Source organism: Chelon labrosus, assembly GCF_963514085.1.
Source record: "Chelon labrosus genome assembly, chromosome: 14".
Lineage (NCBI taxonomy): Eukaryota > Metazoa > Chordata > Actinopteri > Mugiliformes > Mugilidae > Chelon > Chelon labrosus.
The window spans coordinates 12020463-12048371 of record NC_140347.1 but is presented as its reverse complement, the minus strand read 5'-3'; the positions used below and the strand labels follow the sequence as shown (position 1 = coordinate 12048371).

The 27909-nt window shown below is 42.5% G+C and overlaps 3 protein-coding genes across 3 annotated transcripts; 1 reads left to right on the top strand and 2 right to left on the bottom strand.

Moving 5' to 3' along the window:
• Window position 1: 1 nt before the first annotated feature.
• lin9 (lin-9 DREAM MuvB core complex component) lies at window positions 2-11740 on the bottom strand. The gene is made up of 15 exons (XM_084560141.1): window positions 11695-11740; window positions 10713-10745; window positions 10334-10425; window positions 6863-6976; window positions 5424-5554; window positions 5057-5182; window positions 4752-4909; window positions 4281-4414; window positions 4036-4164; window positions 3529-3630; window positions 3345-3425; window positions 3122-3247; window positions 2801-2983; window positions 1074-1171; window positions 2-923 (listed from the first exon to the last, which is right to left on the bottom strand). Exons 1-15 carry the CDS (start codon window positions 11723-11725, stop codon window positions 818-820), a joined length of 1644 nt encoding a protein of 547 aa, XP_084416267.1. The 5' UTR covers window positions 11726-11740; the 3' UTR covers window positions 2-817.
• Window positions 11741-12333: 593 nt separating this feature from the next.
• Window positions 12334-26041, bottom strand: parp1 (poly (ADP-ribose) polymerase 1). The gene is made up of 23 exons (XM_084559927.1): window positions 25826-26041; window positions 23874-24036; window positions 23444-23559; window positions 23123-23337; window positions 20604-20694; window positions 20386-20502; window positions 20130-20306; window positions 19868-20030; window positions 18634-18774; window positions 18299-18550; window positions 18118-18183; window positions 17901-18033; window positions 17583-17778; window positions 17367-17495; window positions 16825-16908; window positions 15478-15600; window positions 15265-15393; window positions 15085-15183; window positions 14817-14969; window positions 14531-14658; window positions 14372-14433; window positions 14080-14194; window positions 12334-13194 (listed from the first exon to the last, which is right to left on the bottom strand). The coding sequence occupies exons 1-23, from the start codon at window positions 25946-25948 to the stop codon at window positions 13113-13115; spliced, it is 3057 nt and encodes a 1018-aa protein (XP_084416053.1). The 5' UTR covers window positions 25949-26041; the 3' UTR covers window positions 12334-13112.
• adorb1a (adenosine receptor B1a) lies at window positions 21944-23044 on the top strand (the record flags this gene model as incomplete). Its single annotated transcript, XM_084560315.1, has 1 exon — window positions 21944-23044. One exon carries the CDS (start codon window positions 21944-21946, stop codon window positions 23042-23044), a length of 1101 nt encoding a protein of 366 aa, XP_084416441.1.
• Window positions 26042-27909: the final 1868 nt, after the last annotated feature.

Below are 27909 nucleotides of genomic sequence, written 5' to 3'. Positions count from 1 at the left end.
TTACAAAACTGAAAAAGGAGACGCTCTGGGAGGGAGGGGGGGAACCGTATGAGTTTTTGGGGGTTTACATCGGTGATGGAGGCTTAGTGTAGGGGGGTTTTGCAGCAACAGCCATGTCAAATGTGGGAAAAGCTTAGGGGAGTAAAAGGCATCGAAACCCCAGAGTTCTCCTTTATAAAAATACCAAAATCTCTTTTCAGTGCACACAAAATTACAAAAGCCATTTCTGGATACACGGCAGAAATGTGTTGACGTTAGTCCTAATAAGAGATATTGTACAATTATCTACAATAAACGATTTTATAAAACATTCTTCAGCTTTCCCCCGGTGCTTACCGTGACTGGAGCAGCGGAACAACAAGGGAAGGGGGGTGGGGGGTGGGGGGGAACGCCAGATAGCAAAATATTGTTTTTTCGGAACACACCTACTCAAAAATAAATAAATATGAACTATAAAAACTGTTAGAATCTATGTTTGGCACGTGAAACCAATAAATAACAGTTTGAGAGTTTGGAGATGTGGACTGTGGCTTCAGCTGAGGGTCTCTTTCGGGTTTGCGTTCAGTCGGGGTGCACAAACATTTTCACACGATAAAACAGGCGGGGTAAAATATCCGACATCCTCCCACTCGGGTCACGACGTCAGGGGGCACGACTTGAGACGTCTAAATTGAGAATCGTGTGATCCACGACGCCGTTTAACAGTTCAGGTGAGAGCACCGTTTCATTAACGTACCACACGTTTGTTGTGTGCGTGTGTGTGCATGCACCATTGTGTGTGTGTGTGTGTGTGGGGGGATACGGACGACGCAGGTGCTCAGACCGCGTTGGTGTTGTTGGCGGCGAACGCGTGCAGGTTGCCCAGCTGACTAAGGCCGCTCTGGATGTGCGCCACGTGGATCTCGACGTTATTCTGGAAGCAACTGTAAACAAACACAGAGTAAGAGATGAATAATTCAACAGACGTGGACAGAAAAAACAGGAAAAGACTATTTAAAAATAAATAAATAAATAAACTAAAGAAGTGTCTCGGTTTAGCTTGAGCGAAACTGGAGTGAAAACACAACATTTACCTGTGGTTGGAGGGATCGATCGATGCCTTGATGTCGTTGAGGGAGTCTGTTAGAGACTTAAACTCAAATGAATTCAGATCCCCTCCGTCTGCCAGACACTGAAACAAGCCAGGAGGAACACATAAATAACAGGGAATCAAATCATGAATGTAGTACGCCATTACATTATGAACGTCATAATCAAGTAAATAACAGTGATGGTGTCATTATCACGGTACTTCTCAGAATATTAGGCAGCAAGTGAAGATGTTGGTTCTAAAGGTTGATGTGATAGAGGCAGGAAAAACTGGGCAACTGGAAGGATTTTAGTAGCTTTGAAAAGTACCAGATTTTATTGACTAGACCAGTGGTTTTCAAAGTGGGGGTCGCGGCCCTCTGGGGGGTCGCCAGGGGGCGCTAGGGGGGCCTCAGACAATTGGAGGAAAGATGAGCAATTTTTTTTTAGAAAAAGTATAAAAATATAATCGAATTATTTTTTAAATCATTCTCATAAAACATAATTATTAATAATATATCATTTCTAAATGTTATTTGCCATGCTCATCTTTCTGATTCCCTGCTAGTTAAAACATCGTTTATGATCTGTGTAGACCTGGTGGTTTGCACCATTTATCAAGCTGCTTTGCTCCTCAAGCTAGCATGTAGCTAGCATGTAGTTAGAGCAAAATTGACAGGTTTTTGACAAGAAAGAGACCAAAGGAACAGATCAACAGCCCTGTCGTGGAGGACACTGCTGCAAAAACAACCAAAGAACTCCTGGCCAACTAAAATCAGAAAATATGAGGCAGCACTTATGCTAAACAAATGTAATAGTTATTGAATAGTGAATAAAAGTAAGAAAAAACATTATAAAAGATGACGTTTCTTTACATATTTTGTAGCATTGCCTGTAGGTTGGCAAATGGGGTCCCCGGCCAGAAGCTAATGCTGTTTGGGGGGCCTTGGCATGGAAAAGTTTGGGAACCCCTGGACTAGACCACTGGCTCAGCTTATGGGGTGTTAGCACCCATAAGAAGTGGTCCAAGGAAGGAAAGGCAGTGAACCGCCAACAGGGCTAAGGCTAATTGACGCAGACGGGGTGGGGGGCTAAGGCAGACCCATGTGATCAAGTAAAACAGACAAGCTACTGTAGCTGAAACTGCTAAAAAGTTTCACGTTGGCTCTGAAACAAAGGTGTCGGAACACACATAGCTGCAGACCAGTCAAAGCTACTACAAGGAGCCTGTGAGCATCAGAACCAGACCAAGGAGCAGTGGAAGTAGGTGGCCTGGTCTGATGAATCACATTTTGCTTTAGGAGGACGGCCGGGTGTCAATGCGTCGCTTATGTTGGGAACATATGGGAGCAGGATGCGAGGAACACCGCCTTGTTGTTGCCATGGGGATGAGCTGGGTGTGCAACAATGTTCAAGATAATAATAATAATAATAATAATAATGTGGTAGGCATCAAATTAACCTCCACGTGCATGACAGGATCCAGGTTTTTAAGAAGAACATTACATTTTAATGAGATCATCGATGTTATTCACCTCACAGGTTGGTGGTTTTAATATTGTGGCTGATCTTATGTACTTATTGATGACGTATTGCTGCCAGCATCACTACATTTGGTCATCACATGCACCAGGGATTAAACTGATTCTGACAACACAGTTCCTAGTGAGCGTGTCGGCCACAGTAAGCGGTTCGTGGTTAGACAGCGGCTGAACGCGTATATATCTTTCACCTTGATCTGCAGGAGCAGAGCCGTGAGGCGGGAGATGAGGTGCGTGAGGTTGGGATTCGTCACACTCTGCTGTCCGTCCTTCACAGAGACGGTCTGCTGCACCATCTGCTGGGCCTCCTCTTCGCATCGCCGCCGCAGCTCCGTGGGATGGTCAGCCGGGACCATGCCCTGATCGGGAGCAAGCTGGACAGACGGACACCGGTGATCAACACAACAAAACCTCTCTAGGCTAAAGTCTCTTTTGACTCGTCAGGACCAACAAGAACCAAGAGAGAAGACCATGTTGAGCCATATTGAAGTTCTAAATAATTATGAACTTACGTCACAGCAGAACTGCTGAACTTCATGAAGCACCTTGTTCAGGTCTTTATTGAGCTGCTCCAGCTCCAGCACCGTGGTCGCGTATCGTTTCTGGAACTCCAGGTCGATCGGCATCGAGTACGACTTCTGAGCAACACAAGAACACAAACACGGTTCGGTTAGGCCTCACGCATGCCCCTCACAATGAATGAATGAATGCGTTTTTTAATTACGATGACTGCACCATTTTCTCGGCCTCCGTGTTCATTTCTTTCAAGTGCTTGATGTGCTCTTTCTTGATCATGAGGATCTTGGACAGCCTCGTCTAATAAAAAAAAAAACAAACGGACGGAAAAAATGTGTTAGGATGACGCGTTGGGTTTTTAGGATGTCACCTTTTAAGATTCCATTCGACGGGAAGCACTAACCACTTGCACCAGGAATTTAACAGGAAATCCTCCCAGTGTATCTCCCTCAGCACCTGGCAGCTTGTTCCTCCATGGTGACTGGTTGATAAGAGGGTCATTGTCCTGTTATTAAAGAAAAAATAAAAGTTATCTTCAAGAGCAATAGAGAGGAAGAAATTTTGCAGGAATGAAGCAAAGGTTTGATCCGTCACCATACAGGGGAGTTCTACTACAGACGCTAAATCAGATCGGCTTGAAGCTTTGACAAACTAATAGAAATATACATATTTTATGATGATCCCACCAGCAGCTTGCTTGCATACAGACACTACTTGATCTGTATTCTGTACATCATGACCAATAAACCATCTTTGAATAACTGGCTGCCTACCAAAGCAGCCGTTCTAGTAGATAAACCTACCCACAAGCCAATGCAAATTTAAATGCACAAGAGTAACTTGTTTTTCTAGGGGCAAACGTAAAGGGACAGCACTTGCAGATCTGTAATCAGATGTAGGTTTAAAGTACCATGTGGACGGGAGTGGTCGCAGATGGGTAGGGCCCTCTCGGCGGCGTCATGAGGTTCTGCATGTACCGTGTTGAACGATGCTTCTGGGCAAAGGCTGAAATGGGCATGGTCTCGTTGGGTTCGTTGCTCTGAAAAACACATTCACATGTTTTCTTCAAGTACAGATACTGATATTTCCGTGTCCGAGCGCCAGGAGCAGAGACAGTGGAGTTGTTCGTCGGGAAGGCGACGCGGCAAGGCTCACCAGGACTTCGTAATCAGGCACAGTGTGTGTTCCCAGGCCGCTGCGGTCAAAGGTGACGCGGTAGGTGGCGGCGCTGGTGTCAACGGCATCTATCTGGCCCGTGAACAGCCCGTCGTGGACGCCTCGGAGTCGAGCTGTCGAACAAAGAAAATACGCTGAATTTAAACCGAGGTCAACTGTATAGAAATCCTTACTTCTGCCGCCAGGTCTGAATTTCTACGACCAAACAACAATTTCGTTTTTTCAGTCTTGACAACTTTCCTTATCGCTGATTATATAATGAAGGCAATATTTATCTGAAAGTTGCTTGGATGTTTTGTCATCAGTCCTGTTGATGTTGGATGAGACAAGTTCTTCTTGAAAGGGCATTAGGTGAATAACAAAAAGGTTGACTGGCACGGTTTGCAACTCGACTGTAAAGGTAATAACAGCCTGACTAGGGCAGCTGAGAATCACGTGTATTCATCTTACCAGTGACTTTGGTTCCTATGATGAGAGGCAAGGGGATTTCATCAGGAAGGTCTTTGCAGTTTGACACGTCGGACAGCTTCCTTTGCTGCAGCAGGCGCATTTTCTGCCGCTTCTGCCTCAGCGCTGTTCGCTCTTCAGCAAAGAATGCTGATGAACACCTGGACGGGACAACAGGGTACAGAACTGTGACACCAGCCCTCTTTGTTTCTATGCAAGTAAAGTGTCTTGGATTATGCTTTTTAAAAAAATCTGAAGAACATTAAGAATTTAAATTTTAGGCGTAAAGTGTAACGATGACAGCGTACCGCCGAGGTTTCCCCATCAGCCTCCTGATTGTTCCCCACTCAACTCGTGTTAGCTTTCTTGTTTTCAGGTTGGGGAAAGACTCCTTGAGACACAGGCAGAATTCATTGTCGCCTTCAAAAAGAGGTCTGGAAGAAGACAAAAGGGAAAACGGTTTAATCCAGAAGAACAGAAAGTTCATGTATATAATAATAATACTTTAAAAGAATATAAATGATATGTGTATCAGTTTTGAGCTGAACTCTGACTTTGAACTGACTCTATCCGACATATTAGGGAGCAGAACTCAAGATTTATTTCTTCTCGTCTTTAAATTTACGTCTACCCGTTTAATATGATTAGCTTCAGAAGCTGAAAGTGAGACTTTACCTGTCAATGTTGGAGTAGAACCATTCGTAGATGCACCATTTGTGAGCTTTGGGTAGCTTAAGAAGGTTTCTTAATCTCAGCCCGATCTTCTGGGATGCCTTCTTGTCCGGCGTCACGACATTAGAAAACTTCTGTAACGTAAAAAAAACATAAAAACAACAGTCATTACACATACAGGCATTTGAGTACTCTAGAAAACTACAAATATATACAGGAAAGGGTTACACAGTGCAAACTCCCACTTCTTCTTCCACTATACCAGTGGTTCCTGGTGGGCCCCCCTTTGCTGGGCCCCCCTTTGGTACATAAGAAAATCTTCGCGCCCCTCTCCCCCCCAAAAAACAGGATACAAATATTTTGTTTTCAGACTCCATTGTAGTTTACTTCACATGTTGTAATTAATACAAACCTCAACATTTTTTGAACAAATAAAAGTAAACTTTACGGTGTAATTATGTTCAGTGTAACAGGTTTGCGTTTGAGTGGGAGCCCGTCAAAAACTTGTCCATCTCATCGCTAGCAGTGTCCTTTATTGATTCATTCATTCCCTCTGCACGCTGCGCCCCCCTGCAATGGCTCTGCACCGCCCCTAGGGGGCACACCCCCCACTTTGGGAACCACTGCACTATGCCATTAAGATATTCTTGTTACCAACCTATAACTGTGGTACAGTCAACATTGTGGGGTCCCAATATGTTACATTTCTCCAACAAATTAGCATCCTCGATTTTTATGATACACTTCATACCGACGCATTTTGGAGCCAGTATTACTTTCACTAACCCAAATAAAATACCTCGTGGTGCTGCATCACGGTAGACTTCACAGCAAGTTAAAGGAAGATCCACCTCTATAAACTAGCAAAAGTAATACTGTCTCCAAAAACATAATTAAATGGTGAATATAAGGCCTCACCACTTCTTCTACACTGCAAATTATTTGGTTCTTACCAAGATAAAAAAAAAACTTAGATTTAGATGTGTTATATAATTTATCTTGTTTTAAGAGTTAATTTCTTATTTTAGGTGTTCAACTTTACACTATAATCTTAAATCAAATTTAACAATCTTAATTCAAGAAATCTTGCCAAGTGAAATTATCTTGCTGCATGGACAGATAATTTCACTTGTTTTGAGTACCTTTTCCCTCAGATTTAGTGTTTTCATCTTGTTTTCAGATGCCACTTTTTTTTTTTGCAGTGTAGACTTCCTGGTACAGTCTGTGCTCACTAAAAATGCAGTTATAGCATATATCAAATGTGAAATGGATGCAAAAGTAGATCCTGTGGCAGGTTCACCCCCAAACAGCTCTAGTTTAATAACAAATAATTTCTGGGACTGTCACACTCTTGTCAAAAGCCATGTGAGAGCAGAGAAATTATAGCACCAAAGGCTACCCGCCTTTCCATATGTAACACTATCAGAGTGTGCAGTCTTTACCTGTGGCGTGGTGGTGACCCTCTGGCTCCTCCGAGGGGATCTAGAAGGGAGACGCTGCTGAGGCGGTTCATCTTCGTCCCGAAACAAACGGCTCCTCTTTGAGTTCCGCGTGGGCTGGAAGAACAAACATACTTTTTTCCATCAGACGTTCTGGTATGTCGCAGCAGATGGCTCAGTTCCATCAAGTGTCCCAGAAAACCATGACAGTGAGCCCACATTCACAGCACCGACTACTTGGCAATGGCTCCTCCAAAAGGAATGCACTTGTTTTGAATTTCATTGCTTCACAATGCAAAAATACCCATGGTGAAATCTATAAAGGCGGCAGCAGGGCAGAATGTTTGAGCAACCGAAAAATAAACACATCAGCTGTCTTCTGCATGCAGAAAATGTCATGTATTTCAAAATCCTGCAGACGCACACTAGATCGAGGGCATGCCTATAAAACAGAAAAAAAAATATAACAGCGTTGTTTTTATTAGGGAGTGGTTGCTGTCAAGTTTGGACTATCACATCAGACACGCTGACGGCAGCTGAAGAATTTTCTTGTGAGATGAAAATATCCACCTTAAGAACACTGACACATGTTGGTTGGGGCTGCAGTATTTTATACGCTATCTCCAAACTTCAGTTGGCTCTCTAGAGCTCACTGAATCACACATATTGGTTATTAAATTTCAACGAATAATGGAGTGAAAAAACACAGACCTGTACAAGACGAGGTGCAGACCACGTGATTACATTAAGTGTGAAAAGGATGACCTGAGCAATAAATGTAACTATTTAATCATTTATAAGAATGCATTTCAATGTGCTGCTAAGATCTACATCAACAACACGTTTATATCAAACAAGAACCCTTTAAAGAGGCATGTCGCTATATTTTGCACCCGAGCCGATTTCAGTCTTTTAATACAGAGTGTCAGGTGATCAGAGAACCTAATAAAGGCTTATCTTGCGTTCTCCTAGATCACGCCTGCACTGAGAAACTTTATAAAGTGCAATAAAACTTCAATATCAATCTAATGGGTGAATGCCGAAAGCATTAACCGTGATGTAGACCAGTGTTTTTCAACCACTGTGCGTGAGAGATCGTCAGGTGTGCCGTGGGAAATCCTCCAATTTCACCTAATTGATTTAAAAAACTTTTTTGAAAACAAATTAATTATTATCTGCAAATAATATGCCATTGTCAAGTGTCTGTGTATATATATATATATATATATCTAAGACTTTTTTCTTTGTGTTTATTCGATTCCTATTCAAGACACTTTGACAAGAATGACTTTATATTGTTAATACAGGCTACAGAGTTTCACTTTTTTTTTTAACATTTTCGGTTGGTGGTGTGCCTTGTGATTTTTTCAATGAAAAAAAAAAAAATGTACCTTGGCTCAAAAAAGGTTGAAAAACACTGATATAGACAACAAATCTTATGCAAGGAAATGTCATGTTCATATATTGTCTGCCATAAAACTGAGTGAGACTTTCAGAATTTTGTCATCAAGACAAACAAGTGAGAAATAGTTTTTAAATAAAGACTGCACGTCCTGATCAGCCTTGGGAGTTGACGGTACAATACAGTACAATGCTACACGTTAATGTTGCTTAAGGAAGCAATTATTATAAATTTTAATTCAGACATTCTCTCAGATGTGTTAATTATACCTGAGATGGGTTTGTGTTACACTGTGAATTTATCCACCGTAGGGCCAATAATGAGTGATCTCATCTTTTTGTAGCATCATACTCAATAAGCGTAGCATAAAAACATTATTACTAGGGGTGCACCGATCCGATATTGGGATCGGATATCGGCCCCGATATTGACAAAATAGATCCAGTTGTTTATTTTTTTTCCTCCGTCGCAGCAGATCCTACGTCATTCGTGAGCAGCACGTGTGTCGCATGCTGGAACGAGTTGGAGATCCTGGGTAGTAGTCCAGTAGGTGGACTTTGCACGTAATATATGTTCACAATGTTTGGTAACTTGTTTGATTACTATTGTATGTTTGACCAACACACTATTTTGTTTCTACTACTACATTTTATTTATTTAAATTTATTTTAAGAAGTTTGATTACATTCTATTTTCGATTTGGATGCACAACTGTTCTTTAAATAACAAATAAATAAGTATTCAATACATTACATCTATGTTATTTCGTCTTAGTTAGGAAAGTAATGTTTAGTTAGGAAAGTCTGGTGCCTTTAGTTTCTTCTACATGGTGGAAGGAAGGTATAAGGTGGAAGGTATGCAGTTTATTATTAATTCAACAACGGTATCGGATCGGTATCGGGTATCGACAGATATACAAAGCCCAGGCATCGGTATCGGTATCGGGACTGAAAAAGTCTGATCGGTGAATCCCTAATTATTACTATAGAGAGCCGAAGTCCCGCCCCTCTACTTCCGGGTTATGGGACCTATCTTTCGAAAAAATATGAACGGCAGTCTATGGAGAGATCATAATTATTTTTTGGTCCCGTTCGAATTGTGGCATGAATTTCACATATGATGTGTGTGAATTTAAAAGATAACTTTTCACGTCAAGAGATAAATTATTTGACGTGAATAAGCTGAACAACATTAGGTTTTGTATGAGATCGCTTAGTGAACTACATCTCTCGTCTCGAACAATGTACGTCACGAGAGAACTATGGCTGTCTCCTTGTTGAGCTTTACCGTCTTCTTCCAGGACGAAGGCAGAAGCATCAAACGAGGTGAAAATCATTATAAATCGGGTCATGTCGAGAGCTGTAGTTACACGAAGGGAGTTTTGGTCGGTTCTGTACGCGCCAGCATGCGGGACTTGTAGTTCGTTTAATTACGTATTTTCCATAGCGTTTTACTTAACTATCTGGCGACAAACTGTGACATTCTTGACATGTAAAATCATTTTTTATTCTGAAAAACAACATATGTATAATCCAAGGCACAAGTCGATCGGGACCAGAAAATAATTTATCTTTCGCCATAGACTGCCGTTCATATTTTTTCGAAAGATAGGTCCCATAACCCGGAAGTAGAGGGGGCGGGACTTCGGCTCTCTATTATATCTTTGCCAAGACAGGTAGGCAGCAACATAAACAATATGGTTGCAAACAAAATAACAAACATACACGTAAGAGAAGTAAACAAAACAATCGCTTATATTTGGGACAAGTTATCATAGGAAACTGGGGTGACATGAATCAATCACAACAATTAGTGTGCACCAAGGTTATTAACTACATTCATTCAGTGAGACCAGCTTCTTAAGATTTAACACACTTGCAACTGATTGCCCAAAAATTTCCCAATGAGGTAAAGACGCAGAGAAGTTCACACCCAATGCCTTTTTAAAAGAGCTATAAGTAGTTCAGAATAACCAGACAGATAACAATATACTATAGCACTGTGTCTAAAGGACACTCTTCTACTGGTTTCTCTTCACATGTTTTAAAGCGGACTTTCATCACGCTGCTTACCGTGTCCATTGTGACAGAGGAATGTCGTCCCCTGGTGTTGTGAGCTCTCGGGAAGCTGTTCTTTTCATTCAGAGTGTTGGACAAGCTGCCCTCTGATAAAAAAAAAAAGAAAACTTACGTTAGCGGCGACAGAAAATTTTCCAGACTACATCAGTCACCGTCACCGTGAAGCTCGTCATTGTGGAGGGCGATATAGAGGACGTTAATCCAATGAAGGGACTTAAGACTGTGCTGACCACTTTTAAACACTAAACCTATAGCTAGCGCATACAGAGAGGATCAAGTATTTTTAGGCGCACGGTTTAAACGAAGCTCCCAAATTATCATTATTATGGACATGGCAGCAAAAACAAATGTGCAAACAGATAATAACACATACCTTTTAGACTGACGAGTGCCTCTGCAGAGGAGCCTGAGGAAGGAAGAAGAGCACAAGTTGGGCTACATCAATATGTATAGTATGAAACTAATGGGCTACAAAAACGCATATTAAACTAATTATTACATACTATAAACGTTTTAATAAACACAGTAATAGTATACGTAATTATGCCACGTTTTTATTTTAAGTTACAGTTCATTTCAGCTACAGGGTGGAGGGGGGAACATATGACACTGTCCTTTAAACACTGACAGCAGCCAGGCAGGTTAACTGGAGTCACATCCAGCTAGCGCAGTCGCTTAGGCCTTTACCCCAAATTTGAGCTGTCAAGCACGGGAGTTAACACCAGCCGAACAGATCACACGAAACAAACGAAGCTAAAGAGGCTAGCGTTCAAAGCTGAGGACGATAATTAAGTTACATAACATACGTTCAATGTGGAGTATTTTAGACGTAAACTGCCAAATACCTCTGGCAGTTTCCCCCGTCAACGGCTTGTCAAACTGACACACAACGCGTAACCATGTAACGTTAACCGTTGCTAACGAAGGTTAAATATGAGGGAAAGTGTCACGAATAAAACTAGAAAAACTGTCCCCAGAAACAAAAAGACAAGATAGCTAGCTAGTAGCTAGCGACGCCGTGTTGGTCCTTTTGTTATTGTTGCCGGCGATCTAAGGTTAGCAGGCGTTAGCTAACGGCTAAGCTAGCGTTACTTGTTTACCCAGTTGGGCTAAAGTAACTTGTTCAACTCCAACATTAGCCATGGTTAGCCTCTCGTGCTAACAAGCGTTAGCCGACTTGTGCAGACCGGTGTCTCTCCTCGTCTAAAAAAAATGGCCCCATTAAGTCCATACAAAAGCTGGAATATTCATTAAATGGACAGTGGTGTGAGTTTAACGCCGGGTATTTGTTTTACCGCGCAGGGACTACTGCTTGGTTACACCGCAAAACTCCTTGAATTCGTGTTGTTACTCACTCTCGTCTAACAGCTGGTCCATCTCCGCCATCTTGAATTAGCCGCGCCGCTTTTTCAAAGACCTTGTCAAAATGCATTCTGGGTCGGGACGCTATCTGGAGGGCGATTTGAGAAATAAAAAACCCTATAATGCTCCAAAACCGACGGCGGTTAACCGATTTGTGTCACGTTATCGCTTAAATAACCGAATTTACTTAATTCAAGTCGAACTTTTTCATTTCAGATGTTAAGAGAAACGCCTCGAAAACCGCTTCATAGCAAAAATTAAGACTCGGAACAGACTGTAACTGTACATTGTTTTTAATACAGTAGTTTGTTGGTCACATATTTATTTATTTTTCTAAGTTTTAATCGTTGTTGGGAAAGGGGTACAAGTGATTTTACTAAATATATCATACAAAAATAACTTACTTTAGAAGATACTGTTTTCATGTGCAGTATAACCTCCATAATACACATATAAATGTGATATTAAAATCTTTTTATGCACATGTAGGCATGATTTGTAATGTTTACACTTCATTTAACATTTAGTTTCTAGCTCATTATACTTACTTGTAGCTGATCCCGACCAATGACCCTCCCAAACAATGTGGAACAAGAGAAAAAGCCTTTATAAGAAACACAAGTTTACTTGTTTCAAAGTCAAATTCAAAGAAAATATCAAATAAATGTAGAGGCATGAGATTTTTTTTCAGGTCGCCCGTGTTTTATTTTGTGTGAGGTAAGCAAGAGAAAGACTAGGAAAAGTTTTAACACACAGTTGAATCTTTTAGAGAATCCTTAGCAGAAACACTTACCACATTTTTTTTTATTGTTATTTTCAGGAAGGAAGGAAGACAGTTTGAGACAGAAAGAACAAAACAAATATATATACACACATGTCAGCTTCTTGTACAGTATCGTCTGACCCCAACGGTCTACAAAATGTGCATCTAAGTGGCTGTTTAACCGTCGAAATACAAACACTGTTCCGTTTATATATCTGCAAATTGGCTGTTCTCAACTCAACCTTTTCTAAACTTGCCTTGTTAACTAAACGTTTATTAAAGAATAACAAAATCCCGGTTGAAGATCTCTTCCAAAATAAAGATGTGAGACAGAGCTACTAACCTTTTCTATGAGCTGCAGTGACGTGCTTCAACTACTGTATTGAGCTGCGACCTTCAGTCTTACGAACAAGTCAGACGTAGGTATTTAAGTCCCTAATGCATTGCTAAGGAAGGCTGACCGCTAATAAACCTGATGAAATAGCGATAAAGTGACAAGAGAATTCAAACGACCAGTGTCAAGCACGGTGTAGCATCCCTCCTTTTTGCCAAACATCTTACGGTTGCAGAGAATGAAGCCAGGAGCATTTGGAGGCAACGGTGGTCTATTTTCACTTGGGGGTTCGGGTTTGGACGCGGCCCCTCCTCTCACCACAGGGATGTCTGGTAGTTGAACTTGATCTTCAGGAGATACTTCATGTTCACCTGTGCCACGTCGTACACGATGTACCTGGAGGAGCAGTGGTTAAGGAAAACAGACCACACAGACAAAATTGACCCTGTTGAAGACCACTAGCTGGAATTTGCTGATCTAACCATGGTTCCCACAGACAACAAGTGTTATTTGTCACTGGCTACAACACTCAAAATGGCAGACACACCAAACCAACACCACATTTGCATTTGAAAAGCTGGTGGATTATGCAAATCTCCGTCCGCGTGAATGGACATAACCCTTCTTACCAGCAGGTGGCGGTAGTACATATTCATTACTTGAACGGGGAAATCGGAAGAGCTATTATCAGCTGGGATGAAGAAGAGCTACAGGCATGCAGACCTGGCCTCTCCTGAATGATGCTGATCAGCTGGTCTGTAGTTTATTCATCCATTGTTGTGAATATATTTGTGCATTTGAATGTTCACATGAACAGCTCCCCTGTCTGCCCTTCGCACTTTCTCGTTTCGTTTACTTTCATCACTTCAGTTTATCTTCTCCCGCCACTCATAGCCATCTCTCTGAAGTGGCTGACAAGCTTAAGGTTCATCGCTTGACATGATAACTCGTTTACTGGCAGGCTACCACATAGTGGTCAATCCCTTTTTATCCAAATTTCCAAATTTCACTATTTGTCAGTAACACTCATTACAGAAATGGAAACTATAAGACTTCTGGTACCATAATCTTGTCCTTTGCCTATAGATTCCACTAATTCCTGTGCAGACATTATATCACGTCATATCGGCAACTAATGCCATCGTCAAGTACAGTATGTGCTCATTTTTGACTGCACATTTTTAAACTGCTATTAAAATATGGCCAAGTAGGAAAATTGTGGGACATTTAGAAAAATATTCATGACGTTCCCCCAAAAAGAGAGAAATGTGAAAAGGATACTCGTTGTACAGTAGGCTAGTGTCATCGATGTTCGTGTTGACTCCTTTACCCAGAGGCACTTGCACCCCGTCCAAAGTGACAGTGGCACCTGGATCAGGAGCAGTTTTACCCAAACCTGCAAAAAAAAAAAAAAGGTAAAAAAGGTTGATGTCTGAAGAAGATTTGAAAACTGAGAACTACAAAGTTCAAAGTATGGGGTAAAGAGGAAATATAAACACAATAGAAAACATTTGAACCAAACTCAAGTCTCATTTTTATAAAAATAATTAAAATCTGCTGTTAAGTTTCTCACCTTTAACACTGTGCTTGCCCTTTGGTAGTTTTGTAATGTGAGAGGCCCTCTTCAGTTCATGCCTGCATTTTAAATAAAAACATAACATGAATTCACATTATTTCAACAATTTTAAAGTTTTTTATTTATTTATTTTTTTAAACTCAGACTTTTACTTACATGTTGCCCAGGGCAACCTCGGCCAGCAGTATGAGACCGACAGGGTCCGACTGGGAGGTGTGACAGTAGTTTGCGCTCTTTGACACCATGTCAGCAAAGTACACACCTTTGCCGAACATATAACCAGTCTGGGGAAAACGAAGCAGAAAACATTAACGCAACGACCGATTAAACAGGATGGAAATACAACAAAGTATGAGTACCTATTAACTCAGAGGTAAAATAAAAAAAAAAAAAAAAAAAAAAAAGAGGTGAGGCCTTTAATTTCCCACCGCCTTGAACTCACCACCGGGGCCTCTGGGGGCGCGATACGGAGACCCTGAGACAGAATACCAGCGTAGTTGGTGGCGCGGGAACCGTGCCACAATAACTGCCGGTTGTGTAGCTCCTCAAAGGGACGGTACCGTTGGTGCTCACCCTCTCGCACAATTTTGAAGATCTAAAGAAAAAAATACACAATAAGATTCTTGTCTTATCGAGTCTTTATGCAAACTGAGCAGTCGAAACATAATTAAATGAAGCAGCTGTCGCGTTTGAACTAAAGGATGACTTACTTCCTCCACTTCCAGCGTGTACGCGTTGTGTGTGGCAGCGTGGGTATTCTTAACATATTGCCTAATGATCTCGGCCTCGTTTGTGGTCTTGTCAACAACCTGCGAAAACACAAATACATCACGTACTCATTCTTATTCAACATATGAAACTCTACCTAAGAGAAGGAGATCACTCCTCACCTCAATCCTGGTTCTGAGTTTCTCATAGTTGATGTCGATGGGGTCGTTCTCGTTGTCCTGGGCACCTCCTCTCAGCAAACTGTACGCCACTTCGATGTCCAACAGGTTGTCCAACATCTGAACTTTAGCCTGAACGGAGATGTAGGCAATGCATTTATCCATCAACACTCAATTTGTATCAGTGATACGATACAGAACTATGTGTCACCTTACTTGAATGTAGTCCAGGGTGTTGAGTAGCGGAGGTTTCTTCATGCCAAAGTCGTGAGGTATTAGAGTGTAGAAGCGATTAGAGAGATCCAGTATCTGCGCCTCAGGGAGACAATCTGAAACAGCCTATATAGGGAATTGAAACAGACAAAGTGTTACACAATCAGGGGATAGCGTATGCTATAGATATGTGGTTCAACTGGTGCTCACAAGAAGGTGTGTTTCTCCATGTGACTAGAAATTAGGACTTGACTTTTGGGCTTGCTTGTCTATCTGAAAACCCAACTGAGGTACAAATCTGCAACGTGCTGTCTAGAGTACATGCACAAATATTACTCCAGAAAATCGACTAATATCAGCATACCAACATCTAAAGTTGGGAAATGGCCTAATTGTCTTTACAAACAAAGTATGCGGTTAACATATCCTGTAACTAATGATGGATATTATCATATTGGGAAGTTAAAGATGATTTAAAGGGGAACTACTGTTTTTTTTACAACCTGGACCTTATTTCTGGCATAAAATACGATCGTTTACTCACCCATATAACTTTGTTGTTATTTGGTGTCGTTGATCAGATATTTAGATCGGCGTATATCCATATAGTGGAAGTGACTGGGGCACCGAAACGCAGCCTCTAAATAACGCATTATCTGCAAGGAAACTTGTTCATTTCACCAATATTTTGTTATGATACGCTAGTGCTATTCCTTGTTGAGTCCGGAGTTACCCGTTATCATCATCATCTGTAGATTGACCTACTAACCTCTGACCTGGATGATGTCATCTTTCAGCATTGCTTGTTTACCTGTAATTTGCTACTGCTAGTTTTTTGCAACATGGCTGAATATTTTTCCGATTCTGAGGTTGTGGACGACGACTTTGTTTATGATGGACGTCCTTACCGTTTTGAGCCAGAGTATACGGGCGAGGAGCTCGTTGAAAGGAGGATGTGGAGGCAGAGAGAGGAACAGCTGGCCAAAGAACAACAAACTACTGCACGTCCGCGAATAGATAACAGGTAACTCCGGACTCAACGGGGAATAGCACTAGCATATCATAACAAAATATTGGTGAAATGAACGAGTTTCATGGCAGATAATGCGTTATTTAGATGTTGCGTTCCGGTGCCCCAGTCACTCCCACTATATGGATATATGCAGATCTAAATATCTGACGAACGATTCCAAATAACAACAAAGTTATATGGGTGAGTAAACGATCGTATTTTATAACAGAAATAACGTCCAGGTTGTAAAAAACTGTAATTTTTCTTTAATGCATCATAGAGTCCTACAAAGAAGAATTCAACACACAGAAGAAGTCAGAGAACTTTTGGTTACCAACCTGCTGCACTTCAGTGAGGAGAGCATAGGCACTCTGGATTTGTCTCTTACTCAGCTTGCCAAGAGGCATCTTCTGGAGGTCGATCTGAAGACAGAAAAGAAAAAAAAGTGTAAACGCACACAGTGAGCTTTTACTTGCTCCATTTGTCATTTGAAAAAAGCAGATGACAGAAAAAGAGCATTCTCCTTTTTGAAGTGGTTAATTTTAGTCTTTAAATTATTTTTATGGCATATTTTTTCCAGTGGCATATGCCAGACAAATACAACAGCCAGTAAAAGATATTAGAATAGGCCGATATAAAAGGAGCAGATGTTGGAGAAAATCCAGAAACACGATCATCTGCCAACCTTGATTGGGTTAAAAACTGGATCTATGCCATCTGGCTCATTTAAAAAGAGTTTTATTAATAATAAGTACCTCAATAATAGTTTTATTACACAGTATTTCATTACAATAAGCCGTTAAAAATGATAAACGAAGCACAGAAAACTTCATACATGCAAAAGGAACAAATCAGACCTGTTTAGCATTAAATTTCTTACCTCAAACTCCACCATGGCCTTCTTCATGCTCTCTACATCGAAGATCATCTTGATAAGTTCCTGTACAGGTTTGGCCAGTTTCGACTTGGCTCCAGCTGTGGCTGTCAGCCTCTTCACTGCCTCCTCATCCTGGCCAGAAAAAAACAAACAAAAAACATCATCAGAAAACATACTGCAGGACGTCTACTTGTTAGTTTAGTGCAGATTTGCGTGTACCTGTCCGTAGTCGATATCCAGCGGGTAGAACTTGTTGGGATGTTTGGTGAAGTTGGTGCAGCTCCATTCGTTGCCCGTCTTCTCCTTGTACACACACAGGAAATTATCCAGGGCAGCCTCCTTGGTGTGGAACTTGTCCAGCTTGTTGCCTCCGATGGTGGTACCCACTCTGCCCCAGGACCTGAACACCCAGTACCTACAAGTATGTGACAGACCAGACACACCACGTAAGGGCGGGGGGAGGACATTTCAATCACTAGGGGGGAAACTACAATTAAAGTTAACTCAGATTGCGCCTAATAATAAAAATGAGGTTACCGTTTCTGTACGTCATCCTCCAGCAGCTGCAGTTTATAATAGGAATTAGTTCCTCTGACAATGTCCACGAGACCCAGAGTTGCACTGTACATCTTCCCTTTCTGCTCCAGGACATGAGCACTGTCCTCCAGACCTGCAAACATCAACACCTTCAATCAAATTCAGAGGAAGAAAAAAAACGGCAGGTGACATTTTTAGAGAGGAGACTCCTGACTACCTGAGTCTGGATCCACAGCAGCTCCACCTTTAACCGTCAGTTTCATTTTCTTGGCTTTGCTGCCACCTGTAACGATACAGATGTAATTATCACAATGACGTGACCTGTATTCAAATGAACATCCAAGCACATGTGCACTAGCCAGATTCGGTATCGTCATAACAACTAAGGCGTCCTCTACCTTCCTCCTCCTTCACCTTCCCTGTGCTTTTGGACGCCAGGGCTCCAGACTTGGAGGCCACAGCCGGAGCCGAAGCCGGAGCCGGAGCCTCGACTTTAACCTCTGCGCCCCAGGGAGAGATGGCGTGCATGGAGACCAGTTCCTGGACGGCTTTGCCGGACGACTTGATGTCTTTGAGGAAATCCTCGGAGACCACGCGAACGCCGGCGTCCCTCACTTCCTCCATCTTCTTACTCAACTTCTCTACCTCCTCTGTGAAAACATGGAGGAGAACGCCAATGTTGAAAAGATCCTAAATGCAACCGAGTGTACTTATAAATCGATTCACTACTCACTCTTGGTGCTGAGGCAGATGGAGGCCTTGTTGGCTGTGCTGGTAATCTTTCCACCCAGCTCCTCGACGGCAGCCTTTAGATCGTCTTTGTTCTTGGACAGCTTGCCCACGGCCAACACTTTCATACCAGTGAGAGGTTTGTCTGTGGCACAGATACAGACAGAAAGAAAGGTCACTTGTTTAATAACCATACCACTTAATAGTTTAATGTTCATTCATTTCACAATTATATTATTGTTGTAATGTAATGTAATTTGTTATTTGCACAAGCAATAGTTGAGAATAGGAATTACAAAACAAACACAACACTTTGTGAAGGCCACTAACTTAAGGTCGTGTCAAGGTGACATCATTTCACGTCGCCTTTGTCTGGACCAAAAAAACATGCGCTTTGCTCCTGAATGAAAGGAAATTACTCTTCTGGAAAACTGGAACAGCTACTATTAGCTGGGAGCTATTAACAGAGAGCTGGCATCTCCTGAATCATGCCGACAGTTGGTCTTGAGTTTGTTGTTTTTTTTACCCACTCTTATTCATTCATTCATTTTCTGTAACCACTTGTCCTATCCCAGCTGTCATAGGGCGAGAGGCAGGGTACACCCTGGACAGGTCTCCAGTCTATCACAGGGCTAACACAGAGAGACAGACAACCATTCACACTCACATGCACACCTATAGCCAATTTAGAATCACCTATTAACCTAACCAGCATGTCTTTGGACGGTGGGAGGAAGCCGGAGTACCCGGAGAGAACCCACGCAGACACAGGGAGAACATGCAAACTCCGCCCTAGATGATCTTATAACTATGAAAACGTTTCTGCATTTGAATGTTGCATTAAATGAGGATGTAAAACGGAACAAAAGCCTTTCGATGTTAGCACTTTGAATGTTCTCATTTAGTTAACCGTCACTTCTGTTTCTCTTCTTATGTGCTTTTTTACTGAACTGGTTTACAACAACAACAACTTGACATCGTCCTGACATCATGTCAAGATGCTGAATCAACTGAAAAGCTGCAGACAGGGGTCCAACTGGCGCCAAAGGAGGGGGACACACCGTATAAACTAGGGTCCAGACACCAAAATGGTGGTGCCCCTTCATAATTTTTTACCAAGCTGACTAAAACTTAAGATATTTCCTGAACATCTTGTTTCATTTCTTTAATAAACAGAGAGGATTTAAATTGTCATGTATGTGCGTCGTGTATTAGCAGATATCCTCTTGGTTTCTCACCTGAAGGCGCTCCCTCTGGCGGCTGCTCGGTCATTGTGCTGGACGCACTCGCCAGGGGTTCAGATTTGACTTTTTTCTGGGTCTGGGTGGGAGCCTCTTTGGGATAAACCCTGTCCTGACGCTTGAACTTGAACTTTTTCAGAAAAGGGACTTCGTGGAATTCCTGAAACGACGAGGCAAGTTAAAACAGCATCATGAATGAGGCTCACTGGCTATAGCTAGAGATCTACAGTAAACGGAGCGCTGGAATGAGGTGACCCACCTTGGGGGTGACCCAGTCTTTGCGTACGGGCGTTGTGGTTTTGAACACACACTTTGTCCAGGCCGAAATGTCCCCTGAGCAGTAATAAGCGTCACCCTTAAATACTAGCTGGCCCTGGCACTCCTTGCAGGGCTCGAGGGCGCCGAAGGCCATGCCGTCAGCCAGACAGTCGACCACCTGTCGATTAAACGACATCATCCGTCATGAATGAGAAAAACACAGCAACAAGGAATTCATTTAAACGAGCTCCTCTTACATTCGACTCCCCAGATGGAACTTCTTGGCCGTTTGCAATCAGCAGCTCCTTCATGTCGTTGGTCGAACAATGTTTCTTCAGCTTGTCCTTGATTCCCCAAATGAGCTGGCTCTGACTCTGTGGGGACGTTCAGTCACAAAAACTAAGCATCAAGAACAAAAACTTCATCCAAACTTTATGGATGTTTGCTGCAAATAAAAACCAAATCAAAAAAGTACCTTCAGCTGCTCCTCGAGCTTCTTCTTCTCATCCTCTTCCGCCTTCTTCTGTTTCTTCGCCGCTCCGTCCACCTCGTCAGATTTACGCTTCCTGTAAAGGGTAAAAAAAAACTTCACTACTACTTCACTGTCCTGCAAACTTTACTTGTTTGTTATTTCACTAATTCAGCAAGGACAAAAAAAAGAAGACGAAGAAGAAGAAGGTGAGAAAACATCCAAATTAGCTTCCTAAATGAGACGCGCAGGGACACGGGTCCACGGTCGAGATGAGGAACAAACAAGCTTTAACCTGACACCTTTATTCATTAAGCAAATTCTTCAGGGTCCCCGTGACTTAATGGACACACAACGACAGGCTGGTACACGTCCATACAATCCCAGGTGTCAGGAAAATGTATTACCACCCCGTCCATCCTCGTCTTCTCACGAGACCAAAATTTCCGTTAATGAACGTCCAGGAGCACTCGGTCTCCATCTGACATGTTCATTTGTTAAGAAAAACAAGCAAACAAGAAGAAGAGGTGTGTATATATAACTGCGCCTTTCAGATTTGTTCAAGGAGAAGTGTGTGATTTTGTGTCATGTCACAGCTGTTGTCGGGATAATGGAGCGCGTAGATTCCTGACTTCAACTAACAGACGGCAGCAGACTGGTGAGTACTTTTACTGCTGTGAAGAATTTATCAACCAAATTTTTGCTTTTAATTGGGGATACACCGAATATTTGGCCACCGAAAAATTTAGGCCGAAAATGCCCCAAAAGTGCTTTTTCGGTTTTCGGCCACCGAAAATTTTTGTCCGAAAACCCCAAAAAGTGCTTTTTGGTTTTCGGCCACCAAAAATTTTGGTCCGAAAAGCCCAAAAAGTGCTTATTCGGTTTTCGGCCACCCAAAATTTTTGTCCGAAAATGCCCAAAAAGAGCTTTTTCGGTTTTCGGACACCCAAAATTTTGGGCCGAAAATGCCCAAAAAGTGCTTTTTCGTTTTTCGGCCACCGAAAATTTTTGGCCGAAAATGCCCAAAAAGTGCTTTTTCGGTTTTCGGCCACCCAAAATTTTTGGCCGAAACAACACGGGCGAAACAGGATGTTGTGATGACGCAAGCAAAAAACGCTGCCAGCACGGGCATGTCTGCCATGTGGATGTATTTCAATATATAAAATTTTATATAAAACATTGCAAGGCAGTGCGGGTAGATCGCATTTTTTTTTTTTACAAAAAAATGTTATAAAATGTTTTAAATGTTGGTTCTTCATTTCCAGTTTTCGGTTTTGGCAAAGAATTTTCATTTCGGTGCATCCCTACTTTTAATCTTATTTCTTTTATCTTATTTCAGGACAATAATGGAGAGCATCTCATCTCACACGTTTCCTCCTTTCCTGCAACTCCCCAACAACTTCTCAGCCGCTTCTCTCTCCAACGCCACCTCCTCTTCTTCACCTCCACCGCCGCCCAACGACTCGGTGGTCTCCCCCAACGTGGCGTACACGGCGGCCGAGCTCGCCATCGCCTTCCTCTCCGCCGTCGGCAACGTGCTCGTCTGCGCCGCCGTGGCCCTCAACCGCAGGCTGCGCACCGTCACCAACTACTTCCTGGTCTCGCTGGCCGTCGCCGACATCTGCGTGGGCGCCATCGCCATCCCCTGCGCCATCCTGACCGGCGTCGGCTTGCCGCGCCACAACCTCTACCTGTGCCTGCTCATGCTCAGCGTGCTGATCATGTTCACCCAGAGCTCCATCTTCAGCCTGCTGGCGGTGGCCGTGGAGCGCTACGTCGCCATCTTCATGCCCTTCCGCTACCAGGTCCTGATGACGCCACGCAACGCCGTGCTGGTGATCTTCGCCACGTGGCTGCTGTCCTTCCTCATCGGCCTCGTGCCTCTGATGGGCTGGCACAAGACGCCGCCCGATTCGGGCTACTGCTTCTTCATCCTGGTGGTGGACATGACTTACATGGTCTACTTTAACTTCTTCGCTTGCGTGCTCGCGCCTTTAGTCATCATGTTCCTCATCTACGCTCAGATCTTCATCGCGGTCAAGCGGCAGGTGAGGCGCATCAAGTGTGAGATGAGCGGGAGGGGGGAGGGACAAACGAGGGCGGCGGCGGCAGCGAGCATGAGGCGGGAGATGAAGACGGCGACGTCACTCTTCCTGGTTCTGTTCCTCTTCACGGTCTGCTGGATCCCGCTTCACATCATCAACTGCTTCCTGCTGCTCTGTCCCCAGTGCCCTGTGCCGCTAGAGCTGCTGCTCACCGCCATCATCCTGTCACACGCAAACTCTGCTGTCAACCCCTTCCTGTATGCTTACACCATGACGCCCTTCAGGGACACTTTTAAGGCTATTTTCTTGTGCTGCAGGACAGTGGGAGACAAAGAGCCTCCAAATCCGACTAACGGTGGTGACGACAGAGATAACAAAGATGAAGAGAATAAAGCGTCCTAAAAAGTTAACATTTAGATTCACGGCGGCACGACGCAAACCTGCAAAAAAAATGACATCGTCCATCCCTCTTCGCCTCACCCTTCAGATTTGACAGTCGGGAGCCTCTTCTTGAGCTCTTCCTTGTCTTCCGCCCGCAGAGCGTTGAACCCCTTCAGCTGGGCGGCGTTGTACTCGGGCCTGAAGACCAGCTCCTCCCTGCGGCTCACGAAACACGCCGTGTGGTACCAGCGGTCGATCAGTCCCAGCTGGGGCTTCTCGGGGTCCACGGTTTTCTTGGACACGCGAATCTGATCCTGATGGAGAAGCCAAAAGATCACAAATTTATAGCGTGCGTACATGTTTTTTTATTAATTCTAATTATTGCTTCTTGTGCGTGACAGTGAAAGTGAGCGCGCGAACCTTTTCTATTTTCTGCTCGCAGCCTTTGCACGTGCTGCGGTTCGACTTGGCATATTCCACCGCAAAGTCATTCAGCGTCTTCACTCCTTTAGCGCCACCCTTCTGGTCCCCCTTACCTACGAGAAAGAAGTATCATCCAGTTGAATTACCACTTTTATTTTTTACATTGTTCCCACTAGAGTACCTAATGTGTGTAAAATGTAGAGACTATTGTTTTCTATGGATTGTGCTTGACTGAAAACATTTACCCCATCACTGTTGAATTAACGATTACTTCACTGCTTAATGGCACTAGTTATTTTTTAATGCCTTTGTTGGATGATCCTAGTGGGGAGAGAGGGGCGGGGTGACATGCAGGAAAGGGTGCAGGCTGGAATCGAACCTGGCGAGCTATTAGGGATTTGACCAGCAACTTAAATCGAGAACCGACCTCCTGCAGCTCCGCCGGTTTCGATGGCCTTTTTGACCTTTTCCTGGTCCTCCCAGCGCAGGTCGGAGTAGCCGGCGATGTCGGCCGTGGACTGAGCGGCCGCTCGCTGCCAGAAGCAGGAGAAGTGGTGCCAGTGGGGGACCTTCCCGTCAAACATGGGCGACTGGAGGACAAAGACAAAACAAATAAAAATACATATATATATAAAAATGATGAGATTCAATGCATACGGTGTTATAATTAAACAGCCTCTTTAATTATAACTTTAAAGGGGAATTACTGTTTTTTACAACCTGGACCTTATTTCTGGCATAAAATACGATCGTTTACTCACCCATATAACTTTGGTGTCATTTGGACAATATTTAGATCTGCGTATATCCATATAGTGGGAGTGAATGGGGCACCGAAACGCAGCCTCTAAATAACGCATTATCTGGCGCGGAATTCATTCATTTCAGCAATATTTTGTTATGATATGCTAGTGCTATTCGCCATTGAGTCCGGAGTTACCTGTTATCATCATCCGGGGTCTGTAGATTGACCTACTAACCTCTGACCTGGATGATGTCATCTCTGAGTGCCGCACACACCCTGCACGGCTTGTTTGGTGAAACGAACGAGTTCCACGGCAGATAATGCGTTATTTAGAGGCTGCGTTTCGGTGCCCCATTCACTCCCACTATATGGATATACTCTGATCTAAATATCGTCCGAATGACTCCAAATGACACCAAAGTTATATGGGTGAGTAAATTTTATGCCAGAAATAAGGTCCAGGTTGTGAAAAATGGTAGTTCCCCTTTAAGTGAAGAAATACACCAGTCAGCCACAACATTATGACCAGCGACAGGAGAAGTAAATAACATTGACCATCTTGTGACAATGCAGTGTTCTGCTGGAAAACTTTTGGACCTGACATTCATTCATGTGGATGTTACTTAGACATGTAGCACCCACCTAGACTAGACCAGACACCCCCACCCCATAACAATGGCACTCCTTGATGGCAGCAGCCATCCCCAGCAGGATGCAGCCTGACACAGACACACACACACACACACAAAAACCCATTTAGGAACAACTAAAACAAAAAAAAAAGGTGTTGACCTGGCCTCCAAATTCACTAGATCCCAAACGGATCAAGTGTCTGTGGGATGATCCACAGAGGCCCCTCCCCACCCACATCCTGTTGCCAGACACCACAGGACACCCTCAGAAGACCAATGTCCATTCTCTGATGAGTCAAAACTGTTTTGGAGGCACAAGAGAGACCTATCTGATAATAATAATAAAAAAAAAAGTTTGCATTTTACATAGATGTGAAAAAACTGTTTTGCAAATTATTCTCTCTGGGGAGTTCAGCCCCTTTTCTGAGCCACGTGGGACTAAATAACTTCCACTGCTGCTATAAGTAAGATTAAAATACTCCACAGAGGTCTAGTAATTGGCTGTAACCCCTCTGCCAGAGTTAATTCTTGTTAAAACACGTTGGCTTTTAGAGGAGGAAGCGAGGAGACTGAAAATCTGGAGCAGCTCCACGGGCCATGAATAAGGAGGCTGACTCTGCAGCCACATGAGCAGGTTTCCTTCACATGCCTGCGGGGCACCGAGCAGCAGCTTTAAAGGCTGGCAACGCTGCTGTTTCAGACAGTTGCAGACTTTCTGCCTGAACGAAAACACTAGTAAAAAAAACACTTTCATGAATTGCACGGTGCGTAATTTCCAGACTGAGGCTCGGCGGCTCTTTGTGAAGACTCAACGTCAGCCATTTAAACGCTAACCAGGGGCTAATAAACCTGAACTGAAACCACTTTATAATCTGTGTTTTCTTATTTTATTGAGTCGGTTTCTATTCAGTATTTCCTTCACAATAAACCACACAGTTAACAGATTAGCAGTGTGGTGGCAAGCTAGCTAACGGCGCAGTTTTCTTTTCGTCGCTACGTTACCTGCACCATGATGGCCATCCTCAGCGAGTCCTTAGCGATGTTTTCTTTGCATTTTTTACACGACGCGCGGCCACTTTTGGCGTATTCCGCCTTGTACAGCTTGTCCTCTTGGGCGTCGGCCATGGTCGTTTGATATTAGCGTAAAAAAAAATTACAAAGAAAGCACAATGACTCGACTGCGATGGGAACTTTCTCCGGATGACAAGGAGCCACAACAATCACAGGCAGAGCAGCGGAGCCCGCGCGTGCCTGCGTGCCTGCTCGGCGTCACAAAGAGGAGAGATAAATATAGAGCGCTCACTCTGACCCAGTTTCCCCTGAACCAACTTGAGATCAATTAAGGACACGCAGCTAAATTTACTAAAAAAATATTTTTTATTTTATGTATTTATTTATTTATTTATTTATTTTTAAATTAGAGATGTTTTCAGAAAAATAAAACTGTGCAGTTAAATGTTAAAAAATATACGGTTAGGGTTAGGGCATTTAGGGAGATTGTTTTAGAAAATAAAATTCAATTGTTAAAAGTATATATATATTTTTTACTCGTGTTAAATTTTGAAGTTGAATGATTTTTTTTGTTTGTTTTTTATGTATGACCCACAGTTTCTGTAGTTTTTCGTTTAATCCTATCGTTTCGACATCAAGAAGCATTTAGTGGGTTTTTCAGAAGACAAAACAAGAACATATTTTCAGGATCATAAAAATAAATTATTATTATGTTTCCATCTCAGGGAGCATTTGGAGAAATATCCGTAAAATACAATAAAATAAAAAGTAGGACCACAAAAACAAAAAACGAGTGAGTCATCTTTCAGAATAGAGGATCTGTGAGCCGGCTTGGAGCACATCCATTGAATACCCGCGCTAAACGCAGCCAGAACTAATCGATTGAAGATAAATCGATCAAACTCTCAAAGGAAGTAGTTCATCGTAAAATAAATATTAATAATAATAAAATAACAATATTATTACACATATTATATAGTAGAATTTCTTGCAGTCCAGTCTGCTAGAGCCTGCTCCTCCCAAAGATAAGTTTCACTTATTTGTTTCATTTGTGTTTTGTTACAGGATACATTTTCTATGACGTTTAATTCAAGATAACAATCTGCTCTGTTGTACATTTGTTGTTTCATTTACAATTTAATGAGAGCAGGGCAGCGCTGGCTCTGGCTGACTGTAAATTTACTTGCCTGAAGCAGAAAGAAGCTTCTAGAAAACCACTTGGTGGTGCAGTGTCCGCTGTAGCTGCCATGTTTTACTGAAAAGGCCTATTTTTTATGCTTCACCTTTCTGTGTTACCCAAAAAAACACTGAAAATGCATGACATTCATGGCATAATGACGAAAGACTTGTGTGTGTGTATATATGTATATATAAAGCACATTTTATAGTCATTACTCATTTTTATTTGCAGAAATTGTACACTGTTAAACATACAAATGTAAAGAAGAAAGTAGTGGCATGTGAGTTTCCTTTTGGCATTAAAGCTGGTACAGCCATATTATTGTTGTACTGACTGTGTATTAGTGTGCACGGACCAAAGCGAACTTCATATGTATGACAAAAACCTCATAAATCCTCAATGGAAGCTATACACAGGTGAAAAATATTTACAATTTGAAACCAATACAGCAAACTGTTCATAAATAATTAAACATGTTTCATATTAAAGTCCTTTTAAATCAGATTTTTTTTTTTTTTGGATAACACTAGCTAGGTAGACATAATGCCTCATCTCATAAAGTGAAATTTATTGAAAATAAAACAAAAACAAAGCAGGGTAACCATAAAAATGTTAGTATTGTATAGGCCATTGGTAGTCTAGGAGAGGTTTAGTTGGTTGTTTTGAGGTATTCTGCAGTTTGGCTTTGAGGTCTGACATCTCGCTGGGAGTATTACCCCAGCAAACAACAAGAAAAAAGCAAGACATGTTGGCTTATATTCCGTTTTGTACAAAAAAAGATTGTAAAAGCTGAAATCAGTGTAGATATGGCAATAAAAAAATAAATAAAAAATAAAGAAATCTGTGTTCTCAAGATGCTTATTAAACTTCAGAGAGACCAGTAAGTGCTTTCTAA